The sequence below is a fragment of the Amblyomma mixtum genome, chromosome 7, assembly GCF_055824585.1.
Source record: "Amblyomma mixtum isolate Tamu chromosome 7, ASM5582458v1, whole genome shotgun sequence".
NCBI classification, from domain to species: Eukaryota; Metazoa; Arthropoda; class Arachnida; order Ixodida; family Ixodidae; genus Amblyomma; species Amblyomma mixtum.
This window is the reverse complement of record NC_143018.1, coordinates 6,776,498-6,799,795: the sequence shown is the minus strand read 5'-3', so window position 1 is coordinate 6,799,795 and position 23,298 is coordinate 6,776,498. Positions and strand designations below refer to the sequence as shown.

Sequence of the window (23,298 nt, the reverse complement as noted above, 5' to 3'; positions counted from 1 at the left end):
TTTTTACTGCGGGAACTCAATCTACACATTCCGAGCATCCTTAGAAACTTCTAATTATTTTCCTGCGCGGCCGATTTTCCTAATTTAAATCGGATTAAACGTCCAGCCTCCCGCCTTTTTTCGAACTCACCGCTGACAGTAGGAGGAGTCAACCAACACGTGGAGTGGCTTTCTGCCAGTCCCATGTCAGCTTGCTGCTCTGCCCTCGGCAGAGTGATACGTAGTGGTCGGCAAAAGCAAAGAGTCTACGCGAGTTTTTATTTCCATGGGCCTAATTCGCAGCTATGTAGTCTCTGACTGAACCTATTTATTCACGGAAACCTAAAAAAAAACAAAATAAAAGCGAAAGCGAAGTCGCCACGCAACTGCCTGACAGACACTCCATGCGTTGACTTCTCCTACCATCAGCAGTGAGTTCAAAAGAAGGCGGGAGCCGGAATGTTTAATTCGGTTTAAATTAGGGAATTCGGCGCACAGGACAATAACTCGAAGTTTCTAAGAATGCTCAGAACGTGCAGATCAAGTTTCCGTGGTAAAAAGACGAGTTCAGATTCCTCTTTAGTGCACCTTTAAAGGGATGTTAAAACAAAAAGTTAACAGAAATAAGAAGCTGCGCTTGGCTGCTAGACTGCCCCAAGGGAACACTATCAGCATTTCTTTGCTGCAGAAAAAGTTGACTGTTTCCGAGAAAATAACAAGTGCAGTCCTTTATTTGCTTCCCCTTTATACCTCACAACAGCCGCCGCGGTGGCTCAGTGGTTACGGTGCTCGGCTGCTGACCCGAAAGATGCGGGTTCGATCCCGGCCGCGGCGGTGGAATTTCTTTGGAGGAGAAATTCTAGAGGCCTGTGTACTGTGCGATGCCAGTGCACGTTAAAGAACCCCAGGTGGTCAAAATTTCCGGAGCCCTCCACTACGGCGTCTCTCATAGCCTGAGTCGCTTTGGGACGTTAAGGGGGGACACCCCTCTTAGAACTATTTTTTTTATTTATGGACAGATTTACACCAAATTTTCACTGTTTGTACATTTTCATGTGCTGATTCTAAAACTGCAAACAGTTTCCCCCTGCAGCAGTAAGTTTTGTATTTATCATGAAAAGTATGTCTTTTGTTTGGAGGAAGTTTGGTTAATTAACATAAGACCTTGTGGAGAAGATTACTATTTATAAATGATCTAGAATCACCAAGGAGTGCAATAAGGCATAAATGAGCATTCTAGGACGACTTGGACGAAAGTTACAGCTGGTCAAACATTACAGAGAAAAAGCTCATTTTGACTACTGAGAAAAACGATTTATTTCCAAAATTTTCCTGAGGAAGCAGTAGTTTAAATTTAGCCCTATTGCACAACCTGTGCATTTATCTTTCTAGCACAAAAAGAATTGTAGTAATAGCTAATATAGAATTGGAGATATCGCTCCTCCAAAATTCTGTGCATGCGAAAATTTCAGTTTTGAGAAATCGAAAAAAACGTTTTTGGCATATTTTTGTGGCACTAAGGGTAACCAGAAATCACTGAAGTGAGTTCTGGCTGGTTTCTGATATAAAAGCACCATTTCCCGTCGACATAATTGCAGTTGCAACAAGCAAATTGCCGGCGAATAGATGGCATTGTTTGGAGGAGTGCCTTTGCACTGTGACCTCCCCCAAGCTGCAGCGCGCGATTCTACCTCACAACGGCGCTGTGATTGCAGTCAGCCCCTAACAAACGATACCTGCTCTTTGCTCATCTTGCCCCCCAAAACATTGAGAAGCAAATTTATTTCGGCAAGGTTTCCCATTCCGCGCTTTGAGGGGCCGCGTCATCAGGTTTATCGGAGAGCTCGATCTATCGCGCCTGCCGTTGCTGGCTGTCAACGGAAGCTGCTTAGGTATCGCTTTTTCATCTGCACAGTCACGATTACGCTGTGCGGCAGGAATCGCCCTGATCACTCCTCGCCGTCGCGGAGCGTCGGCGTTATCAGGTCATCACGAAGCGGTCATCACGAAGCGTGGGCGCTTTATCGCTGATTGTAGATAACCGGTCGGCGCCGCATGGCTGATTATAGATAACGGGATGCGACGATGAGCGTACACAACGCGCTTCCTATCTATACCTTTCGCTCCCTCAGGATGAGTGTTCAATCTTCGCTGTCACACTAAGCATCGCTGGTTACGGCGTTATCGGACCGTCCTGGAGCGAGCGGCGTACGGACGTCGTGGAGCGTGGCTGCCATGGAGGTAAAAAAACTAGGAGGGAGTGCGCTCAGCCTCTGCAAGCCATCCTCCTCTGACGCCGCTGCCGAGGGCCCTTTTGCGCACTGACTCATGGGAAATAGGCCCTCCTCCACAGTTACCAGACTGCCAGCCAGCGGTGCTTTTTAGTGAACGTCCGTGCTCCGAAGTAGCGCAGCGCAGCGCTTTGGCGGAATGCGTACCGAGCTCGAGGTTGTCTGCAGGCTCCGCGTCTCTGTTGATTACACTCGAGTTTTTGGGTGCACTGTAGAAAACTGCGGGTAAACTTTTCATCAAAGGGTGCGGCCGCGACCTCGTCACTGTTCAACTGTGGTTCATAAAGAGAATGGAGAGGAATTCCTTTCGTCGTTATACACGCATACGGAGCGTTTGTTTCAGCGCATGCTATGAGCGGAGAACTCGAGAGTAGGCGAAGAAACGAGCCTCTAAAAAAGGGCGCAGCGGCTTCCAGAGCGCTCACGGCGGACGGACGTGTTGAACGAGCGCTCCGGCGCGCTGCGCAAGATTCTATTTCTCGGGCAGGCGGACTTCGGCCCGCCCATGGGCCCTCCGTTCTCCGCTATTCTCAAGGCACAAGTCGTGCCGAATACGCGCGCGCACATAGGCGGTTCCGACGTGAAATTCAGCAGTGAAGTATTTCTCTCTCGCTCTCGAGAGAGAGTGCCGGCGGCTTTACGTCTGCCCCTGCGCGGGGTCTCCCGGCCACTGCGCACAATCACTTACAAAAAGAAGTAAACTGTATGTATACATAGCCGCGCGCTCGTAGCGTCCTGTCTCGGACTAATCGCGCGCGCGGCATACTGCACTAGCGGCTGGGGTGGGGCGCCCGGCCGCGTATACCGTCGGAGGTAGCACCCACGGAGCGTTCGTGTCACGCGTGCACTACCTGGCGAAGAGCGAGCGAGAAGTCAAGCCCGCCTGTTCGATGAACGCACAGAGGCTCACCACTGTTCTGTCACGGGTATAGACCAGATTTTTTTACCCTCGCACGCAGGCTGCGGACGCGCGCCTACTCTCTACGCCAGTCGCCATCTGTCGGCGCGCGCGGCCCGAGGGACTGCGGGTCGCGCCGGCGCCGCGCATAGAACGCATGTTTACGTGTTCGCTTCTGCCGTTTTGTGCTCCATCAGCTAACGTATGAGGGTGTGTGCTGTGCGTCACTACTCACATTTGCCCTCTTCCAGACAGTGCTGCGGTTATCTTGTGCGCAGTTACTCGTTAACGTGACATCCGAGGGTAGTCGACCAGGTATAGTGTACCGACTGGAAACCGGCACTTCGAAGCAGATTTCTGCGCTGTCGTGTCGTTTGTTGTCGCCTTTTAGGTGCGATATCATCTATGATAATTTTATGCATCAGAATATAGATCTATTGATTTGACTCAGTGGAATAGTAACTGGATAGGCGAGCTGCAGACTGAAGGTTGTCCCGACGGAGCGCGTGTTTTCGATCACTAGTACGTGTTCGGCATCCTTGCGCTGAGCTTGCTCTTGTTCCCATTAAACACATTTCATGCACAGGATTGTAAGCACGACCGCTACCGAATCCAGCTGCTTTTTCCGCACACATGTCAGAGGTATCTGGGGGGTAAAGGTTTATCTATAGTATCTTTCTGCTGTTGGTATCTACCTTAGCTTGGTTTGGTTTATTAAGGTTTTACGTTCCAAAGCGACTCAGGCTATGAGGGACGCCGTAGTGAAGGGCTCCGGAAATTTCGACCACCTGGGGTTCTTTAACGTGCACTGACATCGCACAGTACACGGGCCTCTAGAATTTCGCCTCCTTCGAAATTCGGCCGCCGCGGCCGGGATCGAACCCGCGTCTTTTGGGCCAGAGCAGAGAGCCGTAACCACTGAGCCACCGCAGCGGTGCGGTATCTACATTATTCATAGGAAAATATGCGCGATTTCATTACATTTTCCACACTTAGCCAAACGCCTACGCAACGCTCTCACACGCGGCGAGAGCTCCTGAATAACATAACGCGACTTCGGACCTCAGAATTAGTGAAAGCTGGATTAGCTGCTCATATCTATTCAAGCTTTTATAAATTAAGCGAAAGTACGTTTTTATGCACAAGGTTGCATAAACCATGACAAAATTTGTTTTCTGTTGGCGCTGCGACTCAGTTGAGCTCACAGCGGTAATTTGTTGATAAACTGGCGCGGCGACAAGAAAGCCGTTTGTGGAAGTGGGGGGGGGGGGGGGGGGGGGGGACTAGCCGCACACCTAATTCTTGATATTGAATAAAAAGTTTCTTTGCGGTGGAGCACCAAGACGGAATTCGATATAAGCACGAGCGCGTTCTAAGCGCCGGCACAATTAACCTGAATGTCAAACTAAATGTCATTAAAACGCGTCAATGTTATCGCTTTGATAACGTAAATACTTCCTGCAACACAGCCACGCAGCGGAAGTATGCTCGACAATGTTTTTTTAGCGCCCGAAGCGCGGCTATATGCAGGCGCGGCCGCGGAACTGCCGCAGCCCCGCAGTCCCCAAAGAAACGCCCGCACCGCGGCGCGCCAGTCGGTGCAAAATGGCCGCGCCCAGGAGAGGCTCAAAAATCTGGTCTATAGACCAGATTTTTTTACCCTCGCACGCAGGCTGCGGATGCGCGCCTACTCTCGACGCCAGTCGCCATCTGTCGGCGCGCGCGGCCCGAGGGACTGCGGGTCGCGCCGGCACCGCGCATAGAACGCATGTTTACGTGTTCGCTTCTGCCGTTTTGTGCTCCATCAGCTAACGTATGAGGGTGTGTGCTGTGCGTCACTACTCACATTTGCCTCTTCCAGACAGTGCTGCGGTTATCTTGTGCGCAGTTACTCGTTAACGTGACATCCGAGAGTAGTCGACCAGGTAGTGTACGGACTGGAAACCGGCACTTCGAAGCAGATTTCTGCGCTGTCGTGTCGTTTGTTGTCGCCTTTTACGTGCGATATCATCTATGATAATATTATGCATTAGAATGTAGATCTATTGACTTGACTCAGTGGAGTAGTAACTGGATAGGCGAGCTGCAGACTGAAGGTTGTCCCGACGGAGCGCGTGTTTTCGATCACCAGTACGTGTTCAGCATCCTTGCGCTGAGCTTGCTCTTGTTCCCATTCAGAACATTTCATGCACAGGATTGTAAGCACGACCGCTACCGATTTCAGCTGCTTTTTCCGCACGCATATGTCAGAGGTATCTGGGGGGTAAAGGTTTATCTATAGTATCTTTCTGCTGTTGGTATCTACCTTAGCTTGGTTTGGTTTATTAAGGTTTTACGTTCCAAAGCGACTCAGGCTATGAGGGACGCCGTAGTGAAGGGCTCCGGAAATTTCGACCACCTGGGGTTCTTTAACGTGCACTGACATCGCACAGTACACGGGCCTCTAGAATTTCGCCTCCTTCGAAATTCGGCCGCCGCGGCCGGGATCGAACCCGCGTCTTTTGGGCCAGAGCAGAGAGCCGTAACCACTGAGCCACCGCAGCGGTGCGGTATATACATTATTCATAGGAAAATATGCGCGATTTCATTACATTTTCCACACTTAGCCAAACGCCCTACGCGACGCTCTCACACGCGGCGAGAGCTCCTGAATAACATAACGCGACTTCGGACCTCAGAATTAGTGAAAGCTGGATTAGCTGCTCATATCTATTCAAGCTTTTATAAATTAAGCGAAAGTACGTTTTTATGCACCAGGTTGCATAAACCATGACAAAATTTGTTTTCTGTTGGCGCTGCGACTCAGTTGAGCTCACAGCGGTAATTTGTTGATAAACTGGCGCGGCGACAAGAAAGCCGTTTGTGGAAGGGGGGGGGGGGGGGGGGCTTTATGGCCGGCAGGAAGGAATAAGAGTGCATGGGAATTGGAACTGCATACTAGCCGCACACCTAATTCTTGATATTGAATAAAAAGTTTCTTTGCGGTGGAGCACCAAGACGGAATTCGATATAAGCACGAGCGCGTTCTAAGCGCCGGCACAATTAACCTGAATGTCAAACTAAATGTCATTAAAACGCGTCAATGTTATCGCTTTGATAACGTAAATACTTCCTGCAACACAGCCACGCAGCGGAAGTATGCTCGACAATGTTTTTTTAGCGCCCGAAGCGCGGCTATATGCAGGCGCGGCCGCGGAACTGCCGCAGCCCCGCAGTCCCCAAAGAAACGCCCGCACCGCGGCGCGCCAGTCGGTGCAAAATGGCCGCGCCCAGGAGAGGCTCAAATATCACGGGTGCGCGCAGTGCCGCGCGGCCACAGGAGCGCTTCGAGACTGTCCGGGATGATTCCCAGCGCCCTGCAGGCCGCGAGAGTCTCGCGACGCGGCACTGCAGAAGCGGCACAGCGAAGGAGCATGTGCTCCAAGTGTCTCCACTGCGCCGCAGTCAGCGCACGCGTCGCTCGGGGATGGTGGCCGCTGCGGCGAGCGAGCAGTTTGCGCTCACCACGGAGCCGTCAGTGAACGCAAGCAGATGGTCGCCTAGTTGCTCGTACAGCAAGAGAGCGAAACCGAAACCGAAATCCAGCTAAGAGCTACCACTGCCTTGTCACGTGAGGGCCTATTTCCCATGATGCTTTCCATTATATTTTTTATGACTAGGCTTCAAGATTGTGACGTCATGGTCCCTCCTAATTTTTCTTCCTCCATGGTGGCTGCTGAATGTAGACACAAGGATGCAACGATACAGCGTTCCCAGCGCGCTTCGGATCAATATCTTTTAGTGCTTTTAGACTAAGACTTGCGTAAATTGAAATATTTCGCACTTAGCGCCCCACAAACCTCACTTCGCCGTGACAGTGGGACTGCCCGACCCACACAAAATGGCGCCGGGCTGCAAACGGTCGACGCCGTCAACCAACCAAAAGTCGCCATTTTGGTCACGTGATTTTGAGAACCAATAGCAGAGCGCGTTTTGCTCAATTTTGTTTTTTTGTTTGCCGCTGCTTGGGCTTGCTCATAGTTGCCAACCGGAGTATGGAAATAGCCTGAATCGAGACCTTTCAAACGAAACCAAAATGGCGCCGGCGGAGCGCGTATTTTTCGAACTGCGGGCAGTCAAAGTTCGGTGCGATTAGACCTCAATTTAAAGGGCCGCGCGCGCGGTTTCACGTCTTTGGAACGCTATAACTTATGAATTAGGCGGTATTTTTCAACGAAAATTTGTAGATAGCTGCGCAATCACCTCAGGATCGCGAAAATGAAAAGATTGAAAATGCGATTTTTTGACCAATTTTCGGCCGCAAAGAGCCGTGTCCCCCCTTAAACCCCATAAAACCAAACCTATACCTCACAACACACCAGTCGTGTTATATGTCCTCTTTGTGATGGTGATGTTCGCACAAAACAATGAACAAAAAACAGATTTTCAAAATATAACATTTGTGGAACCTACAGCTACTATTTTCCAACTGTACCAATTTTTTCCTTCAAGAAATCAACATTTTGACCATAATATTAAATTCAGATCATCGTGTGGGCTGAATTTATGCAGGAGCAGGTAATTTAATGGCATGAAAATTTTGGACATCTGTCTGTCTTAGTATGTTGATATCTCAACATCTAGGACAGATAGAGATGTCATATCGTTTGCTAAGGGAAGCTGAAGGCACAGTGTGTGCAATAATCGAAGCAGATCTGTTCAATCGCACTTCAAACATTTATAATTTCACAAAGTTTATCGATGCATTACATTCACACCTAAAACATTGATATTCCAAGTGCTGTAAAATTACTAATGAGGGTAAAACAGAAAAAGGGTTTTGATTATTGCACTCTTTACTCACCATACTATGTAGCCATGGATTAAAAATGATTTTTTATTGAGAAGCTTTTTGCACCAATGTACTAATGAATGACTAATTAAAATTAATTATCTTGGGAACCAACTAATTTATGAGAAAGGTAATTTCATTGTTGAAATCAGTATAGAAAACTGAGCAAGGTGGTGCAGTTTCATTAGGATTGTTCTAAAAATAAGAAAAATAGGTCTAAGACCAGTGTCCCCCATTAACTACAAAGTTTGAGAAAGCTGTACAGCTTTCCTCTGTAGCCGTATGGCTGCGCTTGGGTGGATGTGAATGAGCAATTACTCCCTTATTACAAGGGCTTTATGCATGTCAAGTGGGCAGCATATTAAGAGAGCAGTGCTTCATATTTTCATGTCTGAACAGAACTTATCATATTGCTTTCCCATTTCTTGTCAAAACAGCGTTGCACATGAAGGTGTGATGAGCCAGTCCTGGGCAGCGAAAAATTCCCTTGAGGAGGCGCAGTTACTACAGGGAGCATCACCGCTGTCTTTCACTTTTATGAGGTCTTCTCTTTTAGCCAGGCACTTTTCTAGGTGCATTAATGCAATCTTGGAACATTTATCTCCCAATATAGCTGAACCTAGCATTCCCCTTCAGTGCTCCTTGAGGACTCCCTACGCAGGCATTTTTCTGTGTGTTTAGAGACACACCAATGCAGAAAATATACATATAAAACATTACACACAAATCACGACTAAGCCAAAAGAGGCACAAAAGCAGCATGACCACTAACACTAAGCAATTCGGGCACATATTCATTATGATTTGATGGTTTATAATTTGGTTTATGGGGTTTAACGTCCCAAAGCAACTAAGGCTATGAGGGACGCCGTAGTGAAGGGCTCCGGTAATTTCGACCACCTGGGGTTCTTTAACGTGCACTGACATCGCACAGTGCACGGGCCTCAAGAATTTCTCCTCCAAAGAAATTCAACCGCCGCGGCCGGGATCGAACCCGCGTCTTTCGGGTCAGCAGCCGAGCACCATAACCACTGAGCCACCGCGGCGGCCATTATGATTTGAAAGACCTTTCTAAAAATGAGTTGTGTTACACAGCAGCACGGTTGCTGCCAAAGTTGACCAATGCGCAGTCACAAAAAAGGCCAAGAAAGCAGCAAGTCAATGAGACCTGATCAGGCCATACTCACTCATGCTGAGCTTCCGAGATGAACGCTTGTGAGGCTGCATAGAGAATAAGGAAAAAAAGAACAGATCGTGCTAAAATACACGCACACCCAATAGACAGCTACAAAAATGCACACCAGAATAAAGCAGAGAATATGAGCAGTTCAGAGAATATGAGCAGTTTACCCGGCACACTAAAGTGCAGTAACAATGAATAAGCATGCCTGAGACACCCCAAAAGAGGGGGAAAAAAAAAAAGTAAAGGTGCCTATGAATGGCATATGTTGCTGCAAAACACGACAGTAAAAGAGCTGCGAGGAGTAGGGAAAGGAGGAAAAGGGCGAACGCCCGTAGCAAGGCAGCGCAAAGCACGAGGTAGCCGCATCAAGAAGCAGAGGCACAGCGACACTGCATGGGCGGATTTGGTGCCCTTGACTGTTTCTTAAAGGTGCACTGAAGAGGAATCTGAACTTGTCTTTTTGCCGCGGGAACTCAATCCACACGTTCCGAGCTTTATTAGAGACTTCGATTTATTGCCCTGTGTGGCCGATTTCCCTAATTAAATCGAATTAACGCCCGGCTCCCGCCTTTTTTTTTAATTCTCCCGCATACGGTGGGCGGAGTCAACCAACGCGTGGAGCGCCTTTCACCCAGTTCCGTGGCGGCTTGCCGCTCTGACATCGGCGGAGTAATACGTAGTAGTCCGTAGTAGCAAATAGTCCGCGCGTATTTTTATTTCTTTGGGTTTATTTTGCGGCTATATTATCTGCGAATGAAACTATTTATTCATGGAAACCTAAAAAACAAAATAAAGCGAAAGCAAAGCCTCCACGGAGCTGGCTGAAAGGCACTCCACGCGTTGGTTGACTCCGCCCACCGAACGAGGGAGAATTAAAAAAAAAAGGCGGGAGCCGGACGTTAATTCGATTTAATCGGGGAAATCGGCCACACAGGGCAATAAGTCACTGTTTCTAAGAATGCTAGGAACGTGTAGATCGAGTTCCCGCAGCAAAAAGACAAGTTCAGAATCCTCTTCAGTGCACCTTTAACTACTGCTCTTTAAATGACACTGAGGCTGCAGAAGATGAAACCATATTCACTGAAAGCTTTGGTTTTCACATGGGATCAAACTCGGGTTATGCTCGTATATTTAATTACCACACAAAGCGACGGTAAGAGCAGGATGGAAAGTACTTCTGAGTGCTTCTTTAAAAACCAACACTTCGCCTAGTAAGTAGCCAATAAATTACCAGTGAGCATCCTTCCAGCCATGCCATAACCAACAACTGATATTGTAAAGACCCTGATATAGTAAAGATTTTTGCTGGTCCGAGTTACTTCACCATAGAGGGGTCCTACTGTATTATATCCTCCCGGGTACCACCACACTGAATTCCAGTCTACGCTGCCGCTAGGTTGTGTTGTTTACTTTCTTGCGCTGCTTCTTTTCATTGCCGCCAGCTGTCACTGTTCTCTGATTCACCACTAAGGGCAAGTTACCGTATTCAAACGATTGTAACTCGACTCGGATGTAAGTCAACCCCCCCCCCATATAATACATGTCAGGGAAAAAGAAAAGGCCGCGCCGTTGGGCACATTAAAAAATGAAAACCTAACTTCACTACTCGCCCATGCTTGTGCCATCGTCCTCACTAGCGCAGCCATTGTCATCGCTGCTGCAGTCCCACAGCACGTCGTTCTAATGTCATCGCCCAGCGAAGTCCCGCACTTCACAAACAACCGCACCACGACATAGTGTGGAACAGCATAAAATTTTGCCTCACTACAGCCGTCACACCGTATCACCCGGTCCGAAACATCGAACTTGCGGCCCGGCGTGCACTTTGTTCCTTTCTTCACCGTAAAGAATGACAGCCACCTTGAATGCACCCATGAACAAACTCCGAATGCTTGCCGGCCCCGCCGCACAAATGACGACTGACGAAGCAACACCTTAAAGGGACAGTGAGGAGAGCTCTATCAATATTTTTTTTACAGCAAAATCCGATAGTTTGGCATTTCATGGCTTTGTTGCCACTTGGCCAGCAGCGAAAGATGCATTTATTTCTAAGAAATTTGGATTCGAAGTTGAAAAAGTTTTTCCCGCCGGTCTGATTCAAATTTGGAATTCTCCTATGACGACACAGGACTAAGTGATGTGAAACATGACGTGCACATGACGTAACGCAGACTTCGTGATTTCTGATGGCCAGCAGTGCGGCCTGGCAGCAGCCGAAAAGAAAGCTACCGCCAGCAGCACGTTGAAGGCATCTATCGGCTATTGCGGCCGTCGTTACCGTCGCTTCGTTTACGTTTGCACCGGCATTTTGCCAGCGTTACGATGGATCCCGTTCTCGAAGTCGTCAACGAAGTTCTAGCAAATAGACACCTTTAGCATACCGTGTACCTTGTTACCGCTAGCGGAATACCGGGAGCCCGCCTACTGCCGTTGAGCAGGCGCTTATTGGTCCCGATGCTGCAGACGCGCGCGTAGCTGCCGGACACGTGGCGCCATCTGGCTGCGTCAAGGAGATTTGCGCACGCATTGCCTGCGCCTCAGTGATTCGTGGCTTCTCGTGTTCTATTGTTTCTAGAAACATTGGTCCTAGCAACACTGCTTTGTCCTATGACGTCATCACGCTTGTACTTGCGAGTTTAGCCTGTGGCGGCGATACCTGTATTTTGTAATCAGGAGCTGGTATTCTGTCGATACAAGCCAACTTCAATTTCTCCTCAGTGTCCCTTTAAAAACTAGTAAAACGTGGCCGTCAGACAAGTCAAATATGTCAAACCAAGCCAAACAGAAACTATGCATCAGCACTTCTATCAGCTACCGGTGCTGATGTAATGCAGTGTGGCTAAGGGCGGTTACACTCTCGCTGGACAGCTCCAGACCACCAAGCTTCCTTTCTCTGCTGGGCCAATAAACAGCTAGGTTTACAGAGACCTGTCTGGCTGCCTGCTTGTTGGTGCAGCAACAGGACAAACTGCCCAGTGCCCCCTTGGCTCTCACCTTGACGCCCAGGCCAGGCAAGGAGGCCAAGATTTCTCGGGTGGTCTGGGGTCGATCGCTGGACGTCTGCTGCGCTCCGCACTTGGCCGCAACACGTGCCGAGCTGCGGTGTGCTGAGGGAACCAAGACAGAGAAGAAAGTGGTGCTCCCTCTTTTTTTCAGTGCGTTGCGAAGGCTTACAACTGCTGCAAACACTGCTAGGAACCCGTTTGCGTGGAGTTGTTCCATGACATGCAAGAGGACTATCTCTCGACATATTCCTCATCTCCACCAGCTACACCACGCAAATGGCTTCGGTAGATATGAAAACTTTGTAAAAAATTATAACAGCATGCAATAAAATAAACTAGTGTGTGTATGTTGCAGAGCTAAGCCAAAGCCTACAAGGATGGTGTAGTGAAGGGCAACAGTAGCATGCAGATGATACAAACCTTGCAGTGTCATGAAAACTGTTCGCATCACTCAAAGTTCATATCATACGAATCAAACAAAATCTGCACGCAGGAGAATGGGAAATGCCTTCATGCAGATCTGTTTATGGGAGCAAGCGCCAATGATCACTGCTCGCGGTGCATACCGCGCAAATGGCGGTCAGGTGTTGGCAATGTGCAGTCGGGGACAAAAAGTCTCCGGACCACGTGTTCCTCTAATGAAGCCAATAGCTCTGCTATTAGTTGGCTGCTGAAGACCACACTTGTGGAGGTAAAAGTTAAATTTTTGTTCTTTCATCTCCACAAGTGCAGTCTCCAGCCGCTGTCTGATAGTAGAGCAATAAGCTTCCTCTGAGGAACACGTGGTCCGGAGACTTTTGGCCCCGACTGTACAGGTAGCACTTAGCACTCCAGTGCGCGGTTGCTGTTTGCGAGTTCCGTAGTGGTGGAGGAGAGTGTTCGGAACATCTGAAATTTCTGCACATTGTACACAATGCACTACTGCCAGGGAATTTTATGAATTCAAGCTCGTATCGACCGTGACCGTACAATCGAGGTTCTACTGTACTATGTGCTTAATAATGAGTCCCAATATCCGACTACACAGAAGTACTGGCACTCGGCACTCTGCCTTTTGTGGACTCTAGAATTGTCACCAGCGCCTAAAATATTGCGCGACAAATTCAGAAAAGGTCTCTGCTTACTCTCTGGCAAACACCGTAAGGTACCATCCCATTACTGAGTAAACTACACTACCCCTGCGAGCACTTTTTAATGAAATCTTATATTATGAATATTTGCTACATCGGACAACTTTCAGCCTGTCCATTATAACAAGGTTCAACAGTGTACACTCACAGACAGCACACGCAATTTTCAGCACCTATAGGTGGCATGACGGCATCATCGTCACGAAGGACGTCGTCGCAAAGCGCGTGCATATGAAGCAGCATGCAGCTCCCGGCCCTGTTGTGTTTGTCAAAGCGATTCTGCCGCTCGGTACAGAAACACAGAGGTGCTTCGCAGAGGACGAAACACCTAACTGCTTGAAACCATATAATGCAAAGGAAGGCAGTGGACAAAGTAAACACTTCAGTGCCACTCTTTTCGGTCCTCTACTGCATTACTTTGTGCTGCAACTTTTTAACATGAAAGGCGAACTAACTGACTGTCATGTGCCGTAACTTCAGGTATACAGTCCGCGGGCTTTACATGTTTAAAAGCTGAAAATTTGGGCTTTGCCCAATAATTATAGGTGCGGACAGTACAGTATCTATTCCCTGCGCTTATTCAATTACGAGGCTGATACTTTCTCTGTGCATGCAGATACATTTTCATGTGCCAGACGCACACATTGTTTCTGTGAACTATACTGTATCGGGCGCAGACAGCCAAGTGAACGAATTTTTTTTCTGAAGAAATTGAGCCCTGCTGACGGGTGTGAACTGTACACTCCAAATTACAGAAATTACCACGTCCGACACTAATGTACTGCTTCAACCTCGCTCGATCTACAAAACTCATGAATATGATAACAAGTGTCAAATACCGAATGTTTCGTACAACATTACTGTGCAAAAGGGTCCGTTACATTTAAATATTTCATGAACACCACGGTCACAACATCTTTAACTCTTCACATTCAAACCACAAATTTACAAAACATATCTTCAACCTCCCTAGCCGGCTTATGCCTTACTTTTTTTTTTTTTTTTTCATTCTTGACACCATATCACCAGTGTGCACGGTAATCTGTAACGACGACACAGTGGCGGCCTTCAGCCATAGTCGCACAGGGTTCTGATCCTTATTTTAACGAATCCAAAGTCTTGTCATAAAACTCCGGACCAAGGAACACCGTAAGCAGTCCCGCTATGGTGGCTAACTCACCGAGATAACGCCAGAAGAATACTGTCCAGACGTACTCAGTGTATACGACCACTGCATTCGTATCAGTAACTGTATTCCCTATCCACAGCTCTAAGCTCCAAAGCGCTTTGAATTTTTTGCACTTAAGAGGAACTGATGAAGACTCAATTCACCTCACACTGCACGATTCATGTACTGGGGACACGATGCAAATGCGTCGCCGCGTCCACTGTGCGAATGGTAGTTGCATGCATTGCGAACGCTTATCACCGGTTAACCACTTTGGAAAAAAGCCGCGTGGGGGCGCCACCATTGCTGAAAAATGCAAATAATATGAACCATGCCTTCGTATTCCAAAACATCCTTTGTTTCGTGTAATAGGAATAAGACGTTTGTTTCCTTAATGTGCAAGCACAGAAGCGGCATTTAGTTGTGCGTATTTAAACACCCAGTAATTTTCGCTGAGCAATGCGCCAGAAAAGTTTGAGTGCCGAAGCGCGGTCCACATTAGTCTGTCCATGACTGTATGTAGAGTGTGAAACAGATGAGCAAGCCCCATAGGGGAAAGCCCCAAGGCCAATTCCGGTGGGCAGCATGTTATACAAGTTTAGAAGTTGAAATTTCGGGCTTTGCGGACTATCATAGTGGGCTATACAGCTTTTTTTTCTTTTAATGTCACTCAATATAGCAAGAAATGCCTAACGCAATCCCATGTACCAGATGGAGAAAAAAACGGTAGGGTTTTTAACGTAGTTAAACCGATCAGACGTACGAAAGCATGTGTTTAGCCTGATTGGCTCATGGTTTTGCTTTGCTGGGTCGTTGGCACGGCTGGTGACAATATTAGACTCAAGCCAAGCTCTGATCGAGGTTAAGCTGATCTGCTCTGTTCGCACCGCAGATGGAAGTTGACGAAGATGATAATGTGGAATGCACAGCGCGAGAGTGTGTTGTTTAATACGAGGTGTGACCAGCTGCGGCGATAGTTTAATGTTCTTGTACAGTGGCGAACGAAGCTGCTCTGTTCGTGCCATCGCAGGTTCGAGTCCCAGTCGCAGCATTCCTTCATTCATTCATTCATTCATTCATTTGGCTCACCCTGCACAGCGGGTGATAACGTGCGACGCTCTGTTGGCTCGTCCGTGTAGCAAACGGGACGCCTCTGCTGCCGGATAGAATGGCGCAATGGCTGCAAAGGAAAAAAAAGAGGAGAGGAGGGGGTATCACGGTCGACTGCCGCAACATCTTCATAACATGGAGTTCGCAAATACACTAAAACATCATTGATATGTTTCTGGTTCATGTGATTTCCCGGCTCATATGCTCAAAATCGTGGTCCCACAATGTTGCACTATATTTCTCCCTGTTAATATGTTCCCAGATAACACGATTCCCCGGATACTACATTTAGAGGACTATAGACACCTGACTTTTGTTTGCGTGCTTTCTTTTCTTTCAGACGATGCGCCAGACATAGGTATACAGTCGAACCCGGATATATCGAATTCGAAGGGGATCGGAAAATAGTTCGATATAGCGAAAATTCGATGTACAGATATAGGCTAAAACTGCACTCCCGATCATAACAAATTGTGGCTTACCGTTTAGAACAGCCGCGAATCACATACAGTCAAACCTCGTTAATTCGGCCCCCGTTAATTCGGAAATTCGGTTAATTCGGCCCGCTCACTCCCTCCCTTCAAAAATGTACATAGGTCTATGGCAGCAAACTCTCGCTAATTCGGCGCAAAATTACGCGCGCGCCGCTTAATTCGGACTGGAGACGGGGCCAAGGCCGGCGCTGAAGTGAGTTTTAGGAGCACGCATCGCTATAGCCATCAGCCGGAAACCACTCTCCATTCCGAAACCGAAACCGTGGTTCAAGGTGAGTTTTCAGAGCACGCATCGCTACTGTCATCACTTCGAGCGAGAACGAGAAGGCCTGAGGCGTGCGTGCGCGGTCGTTGGCATTCTTTCCTTCGTGTGTGTGTGCGCGCGCGTCAGGGCTGCCATTTTGTGATTTTCCGAGTGCGGATTAGGCTTGCTACGGCGTGGTTGGGCCGTGACAGTGCGCCGTTCGCGTTTGTGGTGCAGCTGTGCTGTTGTGCTGTTGTGCTCCACTGTGATGGCTACGCCTGCCAAGAGGGCTAAGTACGTGGCCAAAGACTTGGGGACTAAAGTGGATATTCTGAAGGCGCTGAAAGATGGCGTTTCCCGCGAAGAAGTGATGCGTCGGTTTGACGTGAAAAGAAGCACACTGGGAACATACGTGAAAAATGAAGCGCAAATCTTTGAAGCTTTCCAAAATGAGAAGTTTCATGCAGCTCGCAAGCGCATGCGAACCGCAGCACACCCTCAACTGGAAGATGCGTTGTTGCGATGGGTTCGCACCGCACGGGACGCACGACTCCCACTAAGTGGTCCATTAATCTGCGCGCAAGCAGAAAGCTATGCCCTCCGCATGAACATTGATTCTTTCAAAGCGTCGGAGGGCTGGCTTGCACGTTTTAAGGAACGACATGGGCTAGTATTCAAGACCGTGTGCGGAGAGAGAGGTGCGGTGGATGAAGGCGTCGTCAAGGACTGGCAGAACGTCCACCTTCACGAACACATCGCAGCCTACAGCCCGAACGATGTGTTCAACGCGGACGAGACCGCACTATTTTATAAAGCGCTGCCAGAAAAGACAATTACTTTTAAGGGGGACCCTTGCACCGGCGGGAAGCGAAGCAAGGAGCGTGTGACCGTGCTTTTAGCGGCCAATATGACGGGCACGGAGCGCCTTCCTCTTCTCGTCATCGGAAAGGCGCTCAAACCAAGATGTTTTAACAACATCAAGCACCTTCCGGTTGACTACCGCGCAAATCGGAAGGCGTGGATGACTGCCGAAATATTTCGCTCCTGGTTGCAGGAGCTGGACCGGCGGTTCAAAGCCAAGAAACGGAATGTGCTGCTAGTTGTTGACAACTGCACCGCGCACTGCAGCGTTTCTGATCTTCAGGCGATCCGACTTGTTTTTCTACCACCAAACACGACCTCCGCCCTGCAGCCTATGGACCAAGGCATCATCCACTACGTCAAGAAAAAATATCGAAAGCAAATTTTGGAGCGTATGCTTCTTTGCATGGACGGAAGGCAAGCTTACAATGTAACGCTCCTGAGCGCTATCCACATTTTGGCGCACGTGTGGACCAACACGCCGGCAGCAGTGGTGGCGAACTGCTTCAGGCATAGTGGATTTGGACGACCGGAGTCTTCTGAAAGTCCGGACGTCGCAGCGCCTGACGAGGATGAAGAAGATGAAGGAGCACTCGCTGCCCTGCTTCCCGCCGAAGTACAGCTCGTCGACTATTTTGGCATCGATGACGGTGTTACCGTAGCCGGTCAGTTAAGCGATGTGGAAATTATCGCCGATGCCCTCGGTGCGACGGACGAATTGTCCGACGAAGTATCCGACGAAGACGGCCCCCGCGAAGAACTTCCGGTACGGCGTAACGCCAGAGAAGCTGCGGATGCCCTCGCCGTTTTGGAGGAATTTTGCTTTGATGCCCCGAATAACACGCGTGCACTGGAGGGGTTGGCACATGTGCGAAAACTCGTCCTTGCCGCCCAGCTTTCCACGAAAAAACAAACAACCATTACCAACTTCTTTGCAAAGTAAAGGTACGCAATAAAATCTTCGTTCATGGGCTGTTTTTGTTGTTCATTCGATAATTCGGCATTCGGTTAATTCGGACAATTTTTTTACTCCCGTGAGATCCGAATTAACGAGGTTTTACTGTAGTATGGGCGCGCAATGTGAAAGCGCTTTATTTCGTGGGAAAAAAAATAACTAATTTTGGGCTGCTTTTTCCCCTGGGAAACGAAGTTCAAAACACTGGCCTCGATCTTCTCGAGACTGTCCAGGTGCGAGAGCACAGTGCCTTCCATTTCGCCGCAACAGCGCCGAATCAGGCTAACGCTGACGCCAGTTCAGTGGCTGCGCACGGACGCGTTTCTTCGACAACACAGTTGCCCTCGTCGTCGCTGGAGTCGGCGTCTTGAACGCCAGCTACCGCTTGAACTTCGCTGTCAGCGTTAAAGTCCTCAACAGTCACTTCGGACGGAACGGCGCCGAGAAAATTGGACAAGTCGCGAAACGCGTCGTCCAAGCACTCATCGTCATCTAAATCTTCCGGACATTCATCTCCGGCCACTTCAAGGCCTGCCTTGCCAAAACAGTTGGCTACTGGGGCCTGCTTCACGTCGCGCGTTGAAACACAGCACACACAAAAAAAAAACACGCGAGGCGCAGATGGAGCGATAAGAGCGAAGCCTATGCGAGCGGCAGTCAACGTGGCTGCGAAGGAACGACAGAGGGAAAAGAAAGAGCAGGGAGAAAAATCGGCGCTCTGGGCTTCGTTTTTTTTTTTTTTTTTTCTGAGCTCTCTCTTTTCCCCAGACCCACGATGTGCCCACGAGCGCCCGTTTTCTCTCTCTCTCTTTCCCCAAGAAGCGTGGTCGCCGCGCGTCTCCATGCGGCGCTCTCTCTTCGCTGATCTCCAATGACCTTGACGGAGCACACGCCGGCGGTACAGGAGGAGAGGAGGAGCGGGAAAGCTCGCGCCGGTGGGGCGCAAAAACGGGGAACAAAAAAAAAAAAAGGGCCCTGCGCCTGCTGACTGCGGAAATGTTCTCCGCTGAGGCGGCTGAGGACCGGACAGGAATGTCTTTAGGGAAAGCGCACCTTCCAGGGGCGCGGCGCGGCGTTCGATATATCCAATGTCCGGCAAAAATGGAATTCGATATACAACGCAACTGTCCTATACTTTTACATAGTATTTTCAAGGGGGTAATCTGTGTGTTCGATATAGCCAATAATTCGAAATATGCGGGTTAGATATATGCGGGTTCGACTGTACACGGACCAGCCTGTTGTATTCACCTAGAACTGCTAAATAATTTATAACTGGAATTTCTTCTTGACGCTATTTTGGTTTCATCAACCGAACGATAGCTGTGACATGTAGTTGATGTTCAGGTCATGCGAGACACAAAGAAACAGCAATATAACTGCTGATACGCCAGTTTTTGTAATTCTAGCTATTGAAGAAGGCTGGTTTAAGTGCTGTAGTGAAATAAAACTAGGTATCAACATTTATATTGCCGTTTTTTTTTGTTTTTTTGTGCATCACGTGACCTAAATATCAACTACACGTCACAGCCATCGTTTGGTTGATGAAACCGAAACCGAAACAGCATGAAAGAAGAAATTCAATTATATATTATTTAGTGGTCATAGGCGACAACCACGCGGTGTTCCACGTGTTCTAATGTCTAAAGCATCATTAGAAAGAAGAAAACACGAAATAAAATTAGGCGTCTATACTCCTTTAAAATTTTGACAAACTGTGTTATATAATATGTTTACTGACCAACCACACATGTGCAAACAGACAAGTGGGCCAAACGTGAGGGCACGCGACATGAAGAGCTGAAATGCAGCAACAGTCACACGCTGTGGTGGCTTCTCTGCAGTGCCTCGGTGCGAGAAGGCACAGCACCACCATCACCACTCCCAACAAAAACTGTACGCTAGCATTCAAGACGGTCGTTCTTGCGCTGACATGAAGAGCACGAATGCTGAGGTTTCTTCGCAGTGCATAGGGGTAAGGTGGCAAAGCATCCATAACTACAGCGGTGCACTTACATACAAGTGGAATAAGTGCAGAAACACCGTGTCAGTTGCCACGGTAGCATCCACACTTTCCTTAATTGTGAAGAGGCGAAGCATTCAAAAAATACCAGGAAGAGATTTTGTCCGCTGAAAGACTGACTGTGTTATGAAGATCCTTCATGCTTAAGACAGCGCAAAGATAGATTGAATTCTGTGAGCACTAGAAAAGAACTTGTTCAGATCTTGTGCCAAAAAATGCTCACCGACATTCTTATGAAGTGAAATTGTCAATAAGTGTCTTTGTACCTCACTCAACAGATGTTTCAATATTGGTGGTCTGGATCATATGTTTTCCCAGATAAAAGTTTTTCTATATCTTTTTTTAATGTATCAACCAGGTTTTACTGTGCACACGCTTCAATGGAAAGAGGGGAGGGGGGCATCGAAGAATCGAGAAGCTTCGTAATATCGAAGAATTTGCTACATGAATGTTGTTCGCTACACCTAGATTTAACTGTAAATAAAAAACATTCCGAGATGTAGTAAAAGTACAAAAACAGAGGTTGAGCACCTAAATGATTACAGCCCTTAAAATAAATGAATTTAAAAAGCATGAAGGATAGGAACCATGGCCTTGCCTTAAATACTCCCAAAACCACAACCTACTCTGTTCCCATGATAAAGGCAAGCAGAAAAGGCACACAAATAAAGAGTGGCAGAATGCTAATGTCGTTAGACAAAGCCTTAGTTGGTTTTAACACTTGACTTTTTTTTTTTTTTTTTGCCAAGTACTACATGGCACATATCCATGAACCCATGAGGCAGACTGGCCATACAATGAAGATTTCAAAACCTAATGTAAGCTTGAGGTCTTCAGTGAAAAGTACACAGAAAAAATTCTAAACAGGTTAATTTAAATACAAATCTGAGATGGAGAAACAAAATGAACGGCACCGAGCATTCACAGTGGAGAACTGAAAGATAACATGTGAAGAGATCAGGTCGCACAACAAATGGCTCCACGCAGGCGTGAGAGTGTAGATACCTCACCACTGACAGGGGCGTAGCTAGGGAGGGGTGTTTCGGTGTCAGAACACCTCCTGAAATTTTCTGAGTTCTGCACCCCCCCTGCCCCTTTGATGATTTTATGGTCACGCAGGTAAACGGACAATTTCAAGTAATGTTCAGCTCGTACAGGAACTGAAGCGATTTCATGCACTGCCGCAACCATATTTTAATAGCGCTCTTTTTCCTTGCCCGACAGTTCCGCGTTGAATTTCAAACAGTGGCCCTTATATTTGAGTTTCAGTAATAAGGAACGATCTGATGCATTTGTGTCCCCTGTTGTCTATTCTCGGAAAGACTGATGTATGCAGTCAGGGCTCTATAATAGGAAGCGGAAGTTATTGCAGAAAAGAGTCACTGTTTTTCGCCACTGCACAACGTACGGCACTCCTTTTAATTGTATGCACAGTTCACCCAATTATACACAGCTTTTCACGTCAGCCTACTTTTTCATCCTTTGCATTGTCCCCAAGTGATTATAAGCTATTGCGAATATAAAAAGCGTTGTTTTTTTAAGGCGACTCTGCGGCGGCCGGGCACAGGTTCACATGCATGGGTCAGAAATTGTGACAAATGCCATTCGTTCCCAGTTGCTGACTTTTTTGTAGAGCTGAAGCTTTTGTGTTGTGGTACATTATGTGAAAAATATTGTAAATAGGCGCAATTTTTCATACGAGTGTTTTTTTGGGAGAGAATAAATGTTCTTTACAAATCAAGTCCTCAGAGTCCTGTATGCACTAGCATTTTCGTGTAACTATTACAGTGAACGAAAACGAAACAACTGATCCTTCGACTTTAATAAAGGAGACAAATGACTAAGATATGGCTTGGGCGCAGGATCTCTTCCTTTCTATTTTTTTTTTTTACCAGCGGCATATAACCCCGACCCCTTCCCCGAAAAATATTCCTGGCTATGCCACTGACCACTGAGAAGCAACACAATACCAGAGACTGTACCACTGGCATTTGCACATTGCATACGCTCTCACAAGACAAGCTCTCGGGTATTGCGATTCACGGAGGGAAACCTAAAGCAGGGTCAACATTTTCAGGCATTCACTACAGGAGACACTTTCACAAGACAAGCACCTTTTGCGCAGAGCTTCTGCGCAGCAAAACACCACACTTGCATAGAGCCAGCAGAGAGTCCAAGATGCACAAAACATTCGGTTAAAAAGAACAGCCACACCACTGGCGGTCTAACGCCACTGCAGTTTCAGCCCACTCTGATAGCTTCTACAATGATGCCTTCAAGACAACAACTAAACAGCTTTGTTCATGGAATGCTTGCACATCACAATGCCCAACTGTCACAGATGCATGGGCAAAACCTTTCTCTCGCCTTCCTGTCACTAGTCTCGGCTTCCCGGTCACGTATGGCATGGCAGAGAACCACAAAAGAAAGAAAAAAGAAACCTTGCAAAGTAGCACGGTCGCTAGCGTCATTTTCCAAGTGCATTAAAAACCACAATTGCTACCGGACTGCAGTCCCTCTCACCTCTCGGTCAAGTGGCACAGAACAGATGCCATTGGGAATGGGCTGCTGCTGCTGCTGCTGCTGGGAGATGGGCATGGTCTCTCCATTGGCAACAACTTCCATGCTCAAGCCTTTGGGCATGCGGTAGCCAGAGGGCAGCTTCACGTACAGAACTGGACAAATAGAAGGAGGAGGGCGCACCCCAGGTTTGAAGCCTGGCATGTGCAGTGTACGGTCCAGTAATCACCCAAAGGATGTGAAAAATTCAGCAAAGACTGAAATGCACAATTCAAAGCCGAGGTGGCTATGTACCGAAACGTAGCCGAGTAATCAGGCAGCTCGCATGTTCCGAAATATATAAATACCAAGGGAACACCGAATACAGGAAGGTTGACAAGCATCAACAGCTCAAATGCACTGTCCATTTGCCCTCTCTCACAAGTAGCTGGTAATCTCGAAGATAAGGACGATAAAAAAAAAGCAAGGAATAACAAATGCATGGCACATCTCTCTCTCTCTCTCACACACACACACACACACACAGAGAGAGAGAGAGAGAGAGAGACAGACAGACAGACAGAATGGTGCATCTTGTTTCAGCATGCATGCATCAGCTGCGAATCC

At 47.9% G+C, this 23,298-nt stretch overlaps 1 protein-coding gene across 3 annotated transcripts in view; it reads right to left on the bottom strand.

Annotated features, from left to right (window-relative positions):
• Asx (transcriptional regulator additional sex combs) overlaps window positions 1–23,298 on the bottom strand; it is a 63,729-nt gene that overhangs the window by 21,264 nt on the left and 19,167 nt on the right. For all 3 annotated transcript variants that reach the window (XM_089551501.1, XM_089551500.1, XM_089551499.1), the window contains exons 5-8: window positions 22,696–22,847; window positions 15,575–15,665; window positions 12,177–12,289; window positions 9,187–9,220 (exon numbers count right to left, since the gene is read on the bottom strand). In XM_089551501.1, coding sequence (XP_089407627.1) covers window positions 9,187–9,220; window positions 12,177–12,289; window positions 15,575–15,665; window positions 22,696–22,847 — 390 coding nt within the window. The remainder of the gene's footprint in view (window positions 1–9,186; window positions 9,221–12,176; window positions 12,290–15,574; window positions 15,666–22,695; window positions 22,848–23,298) is intronic.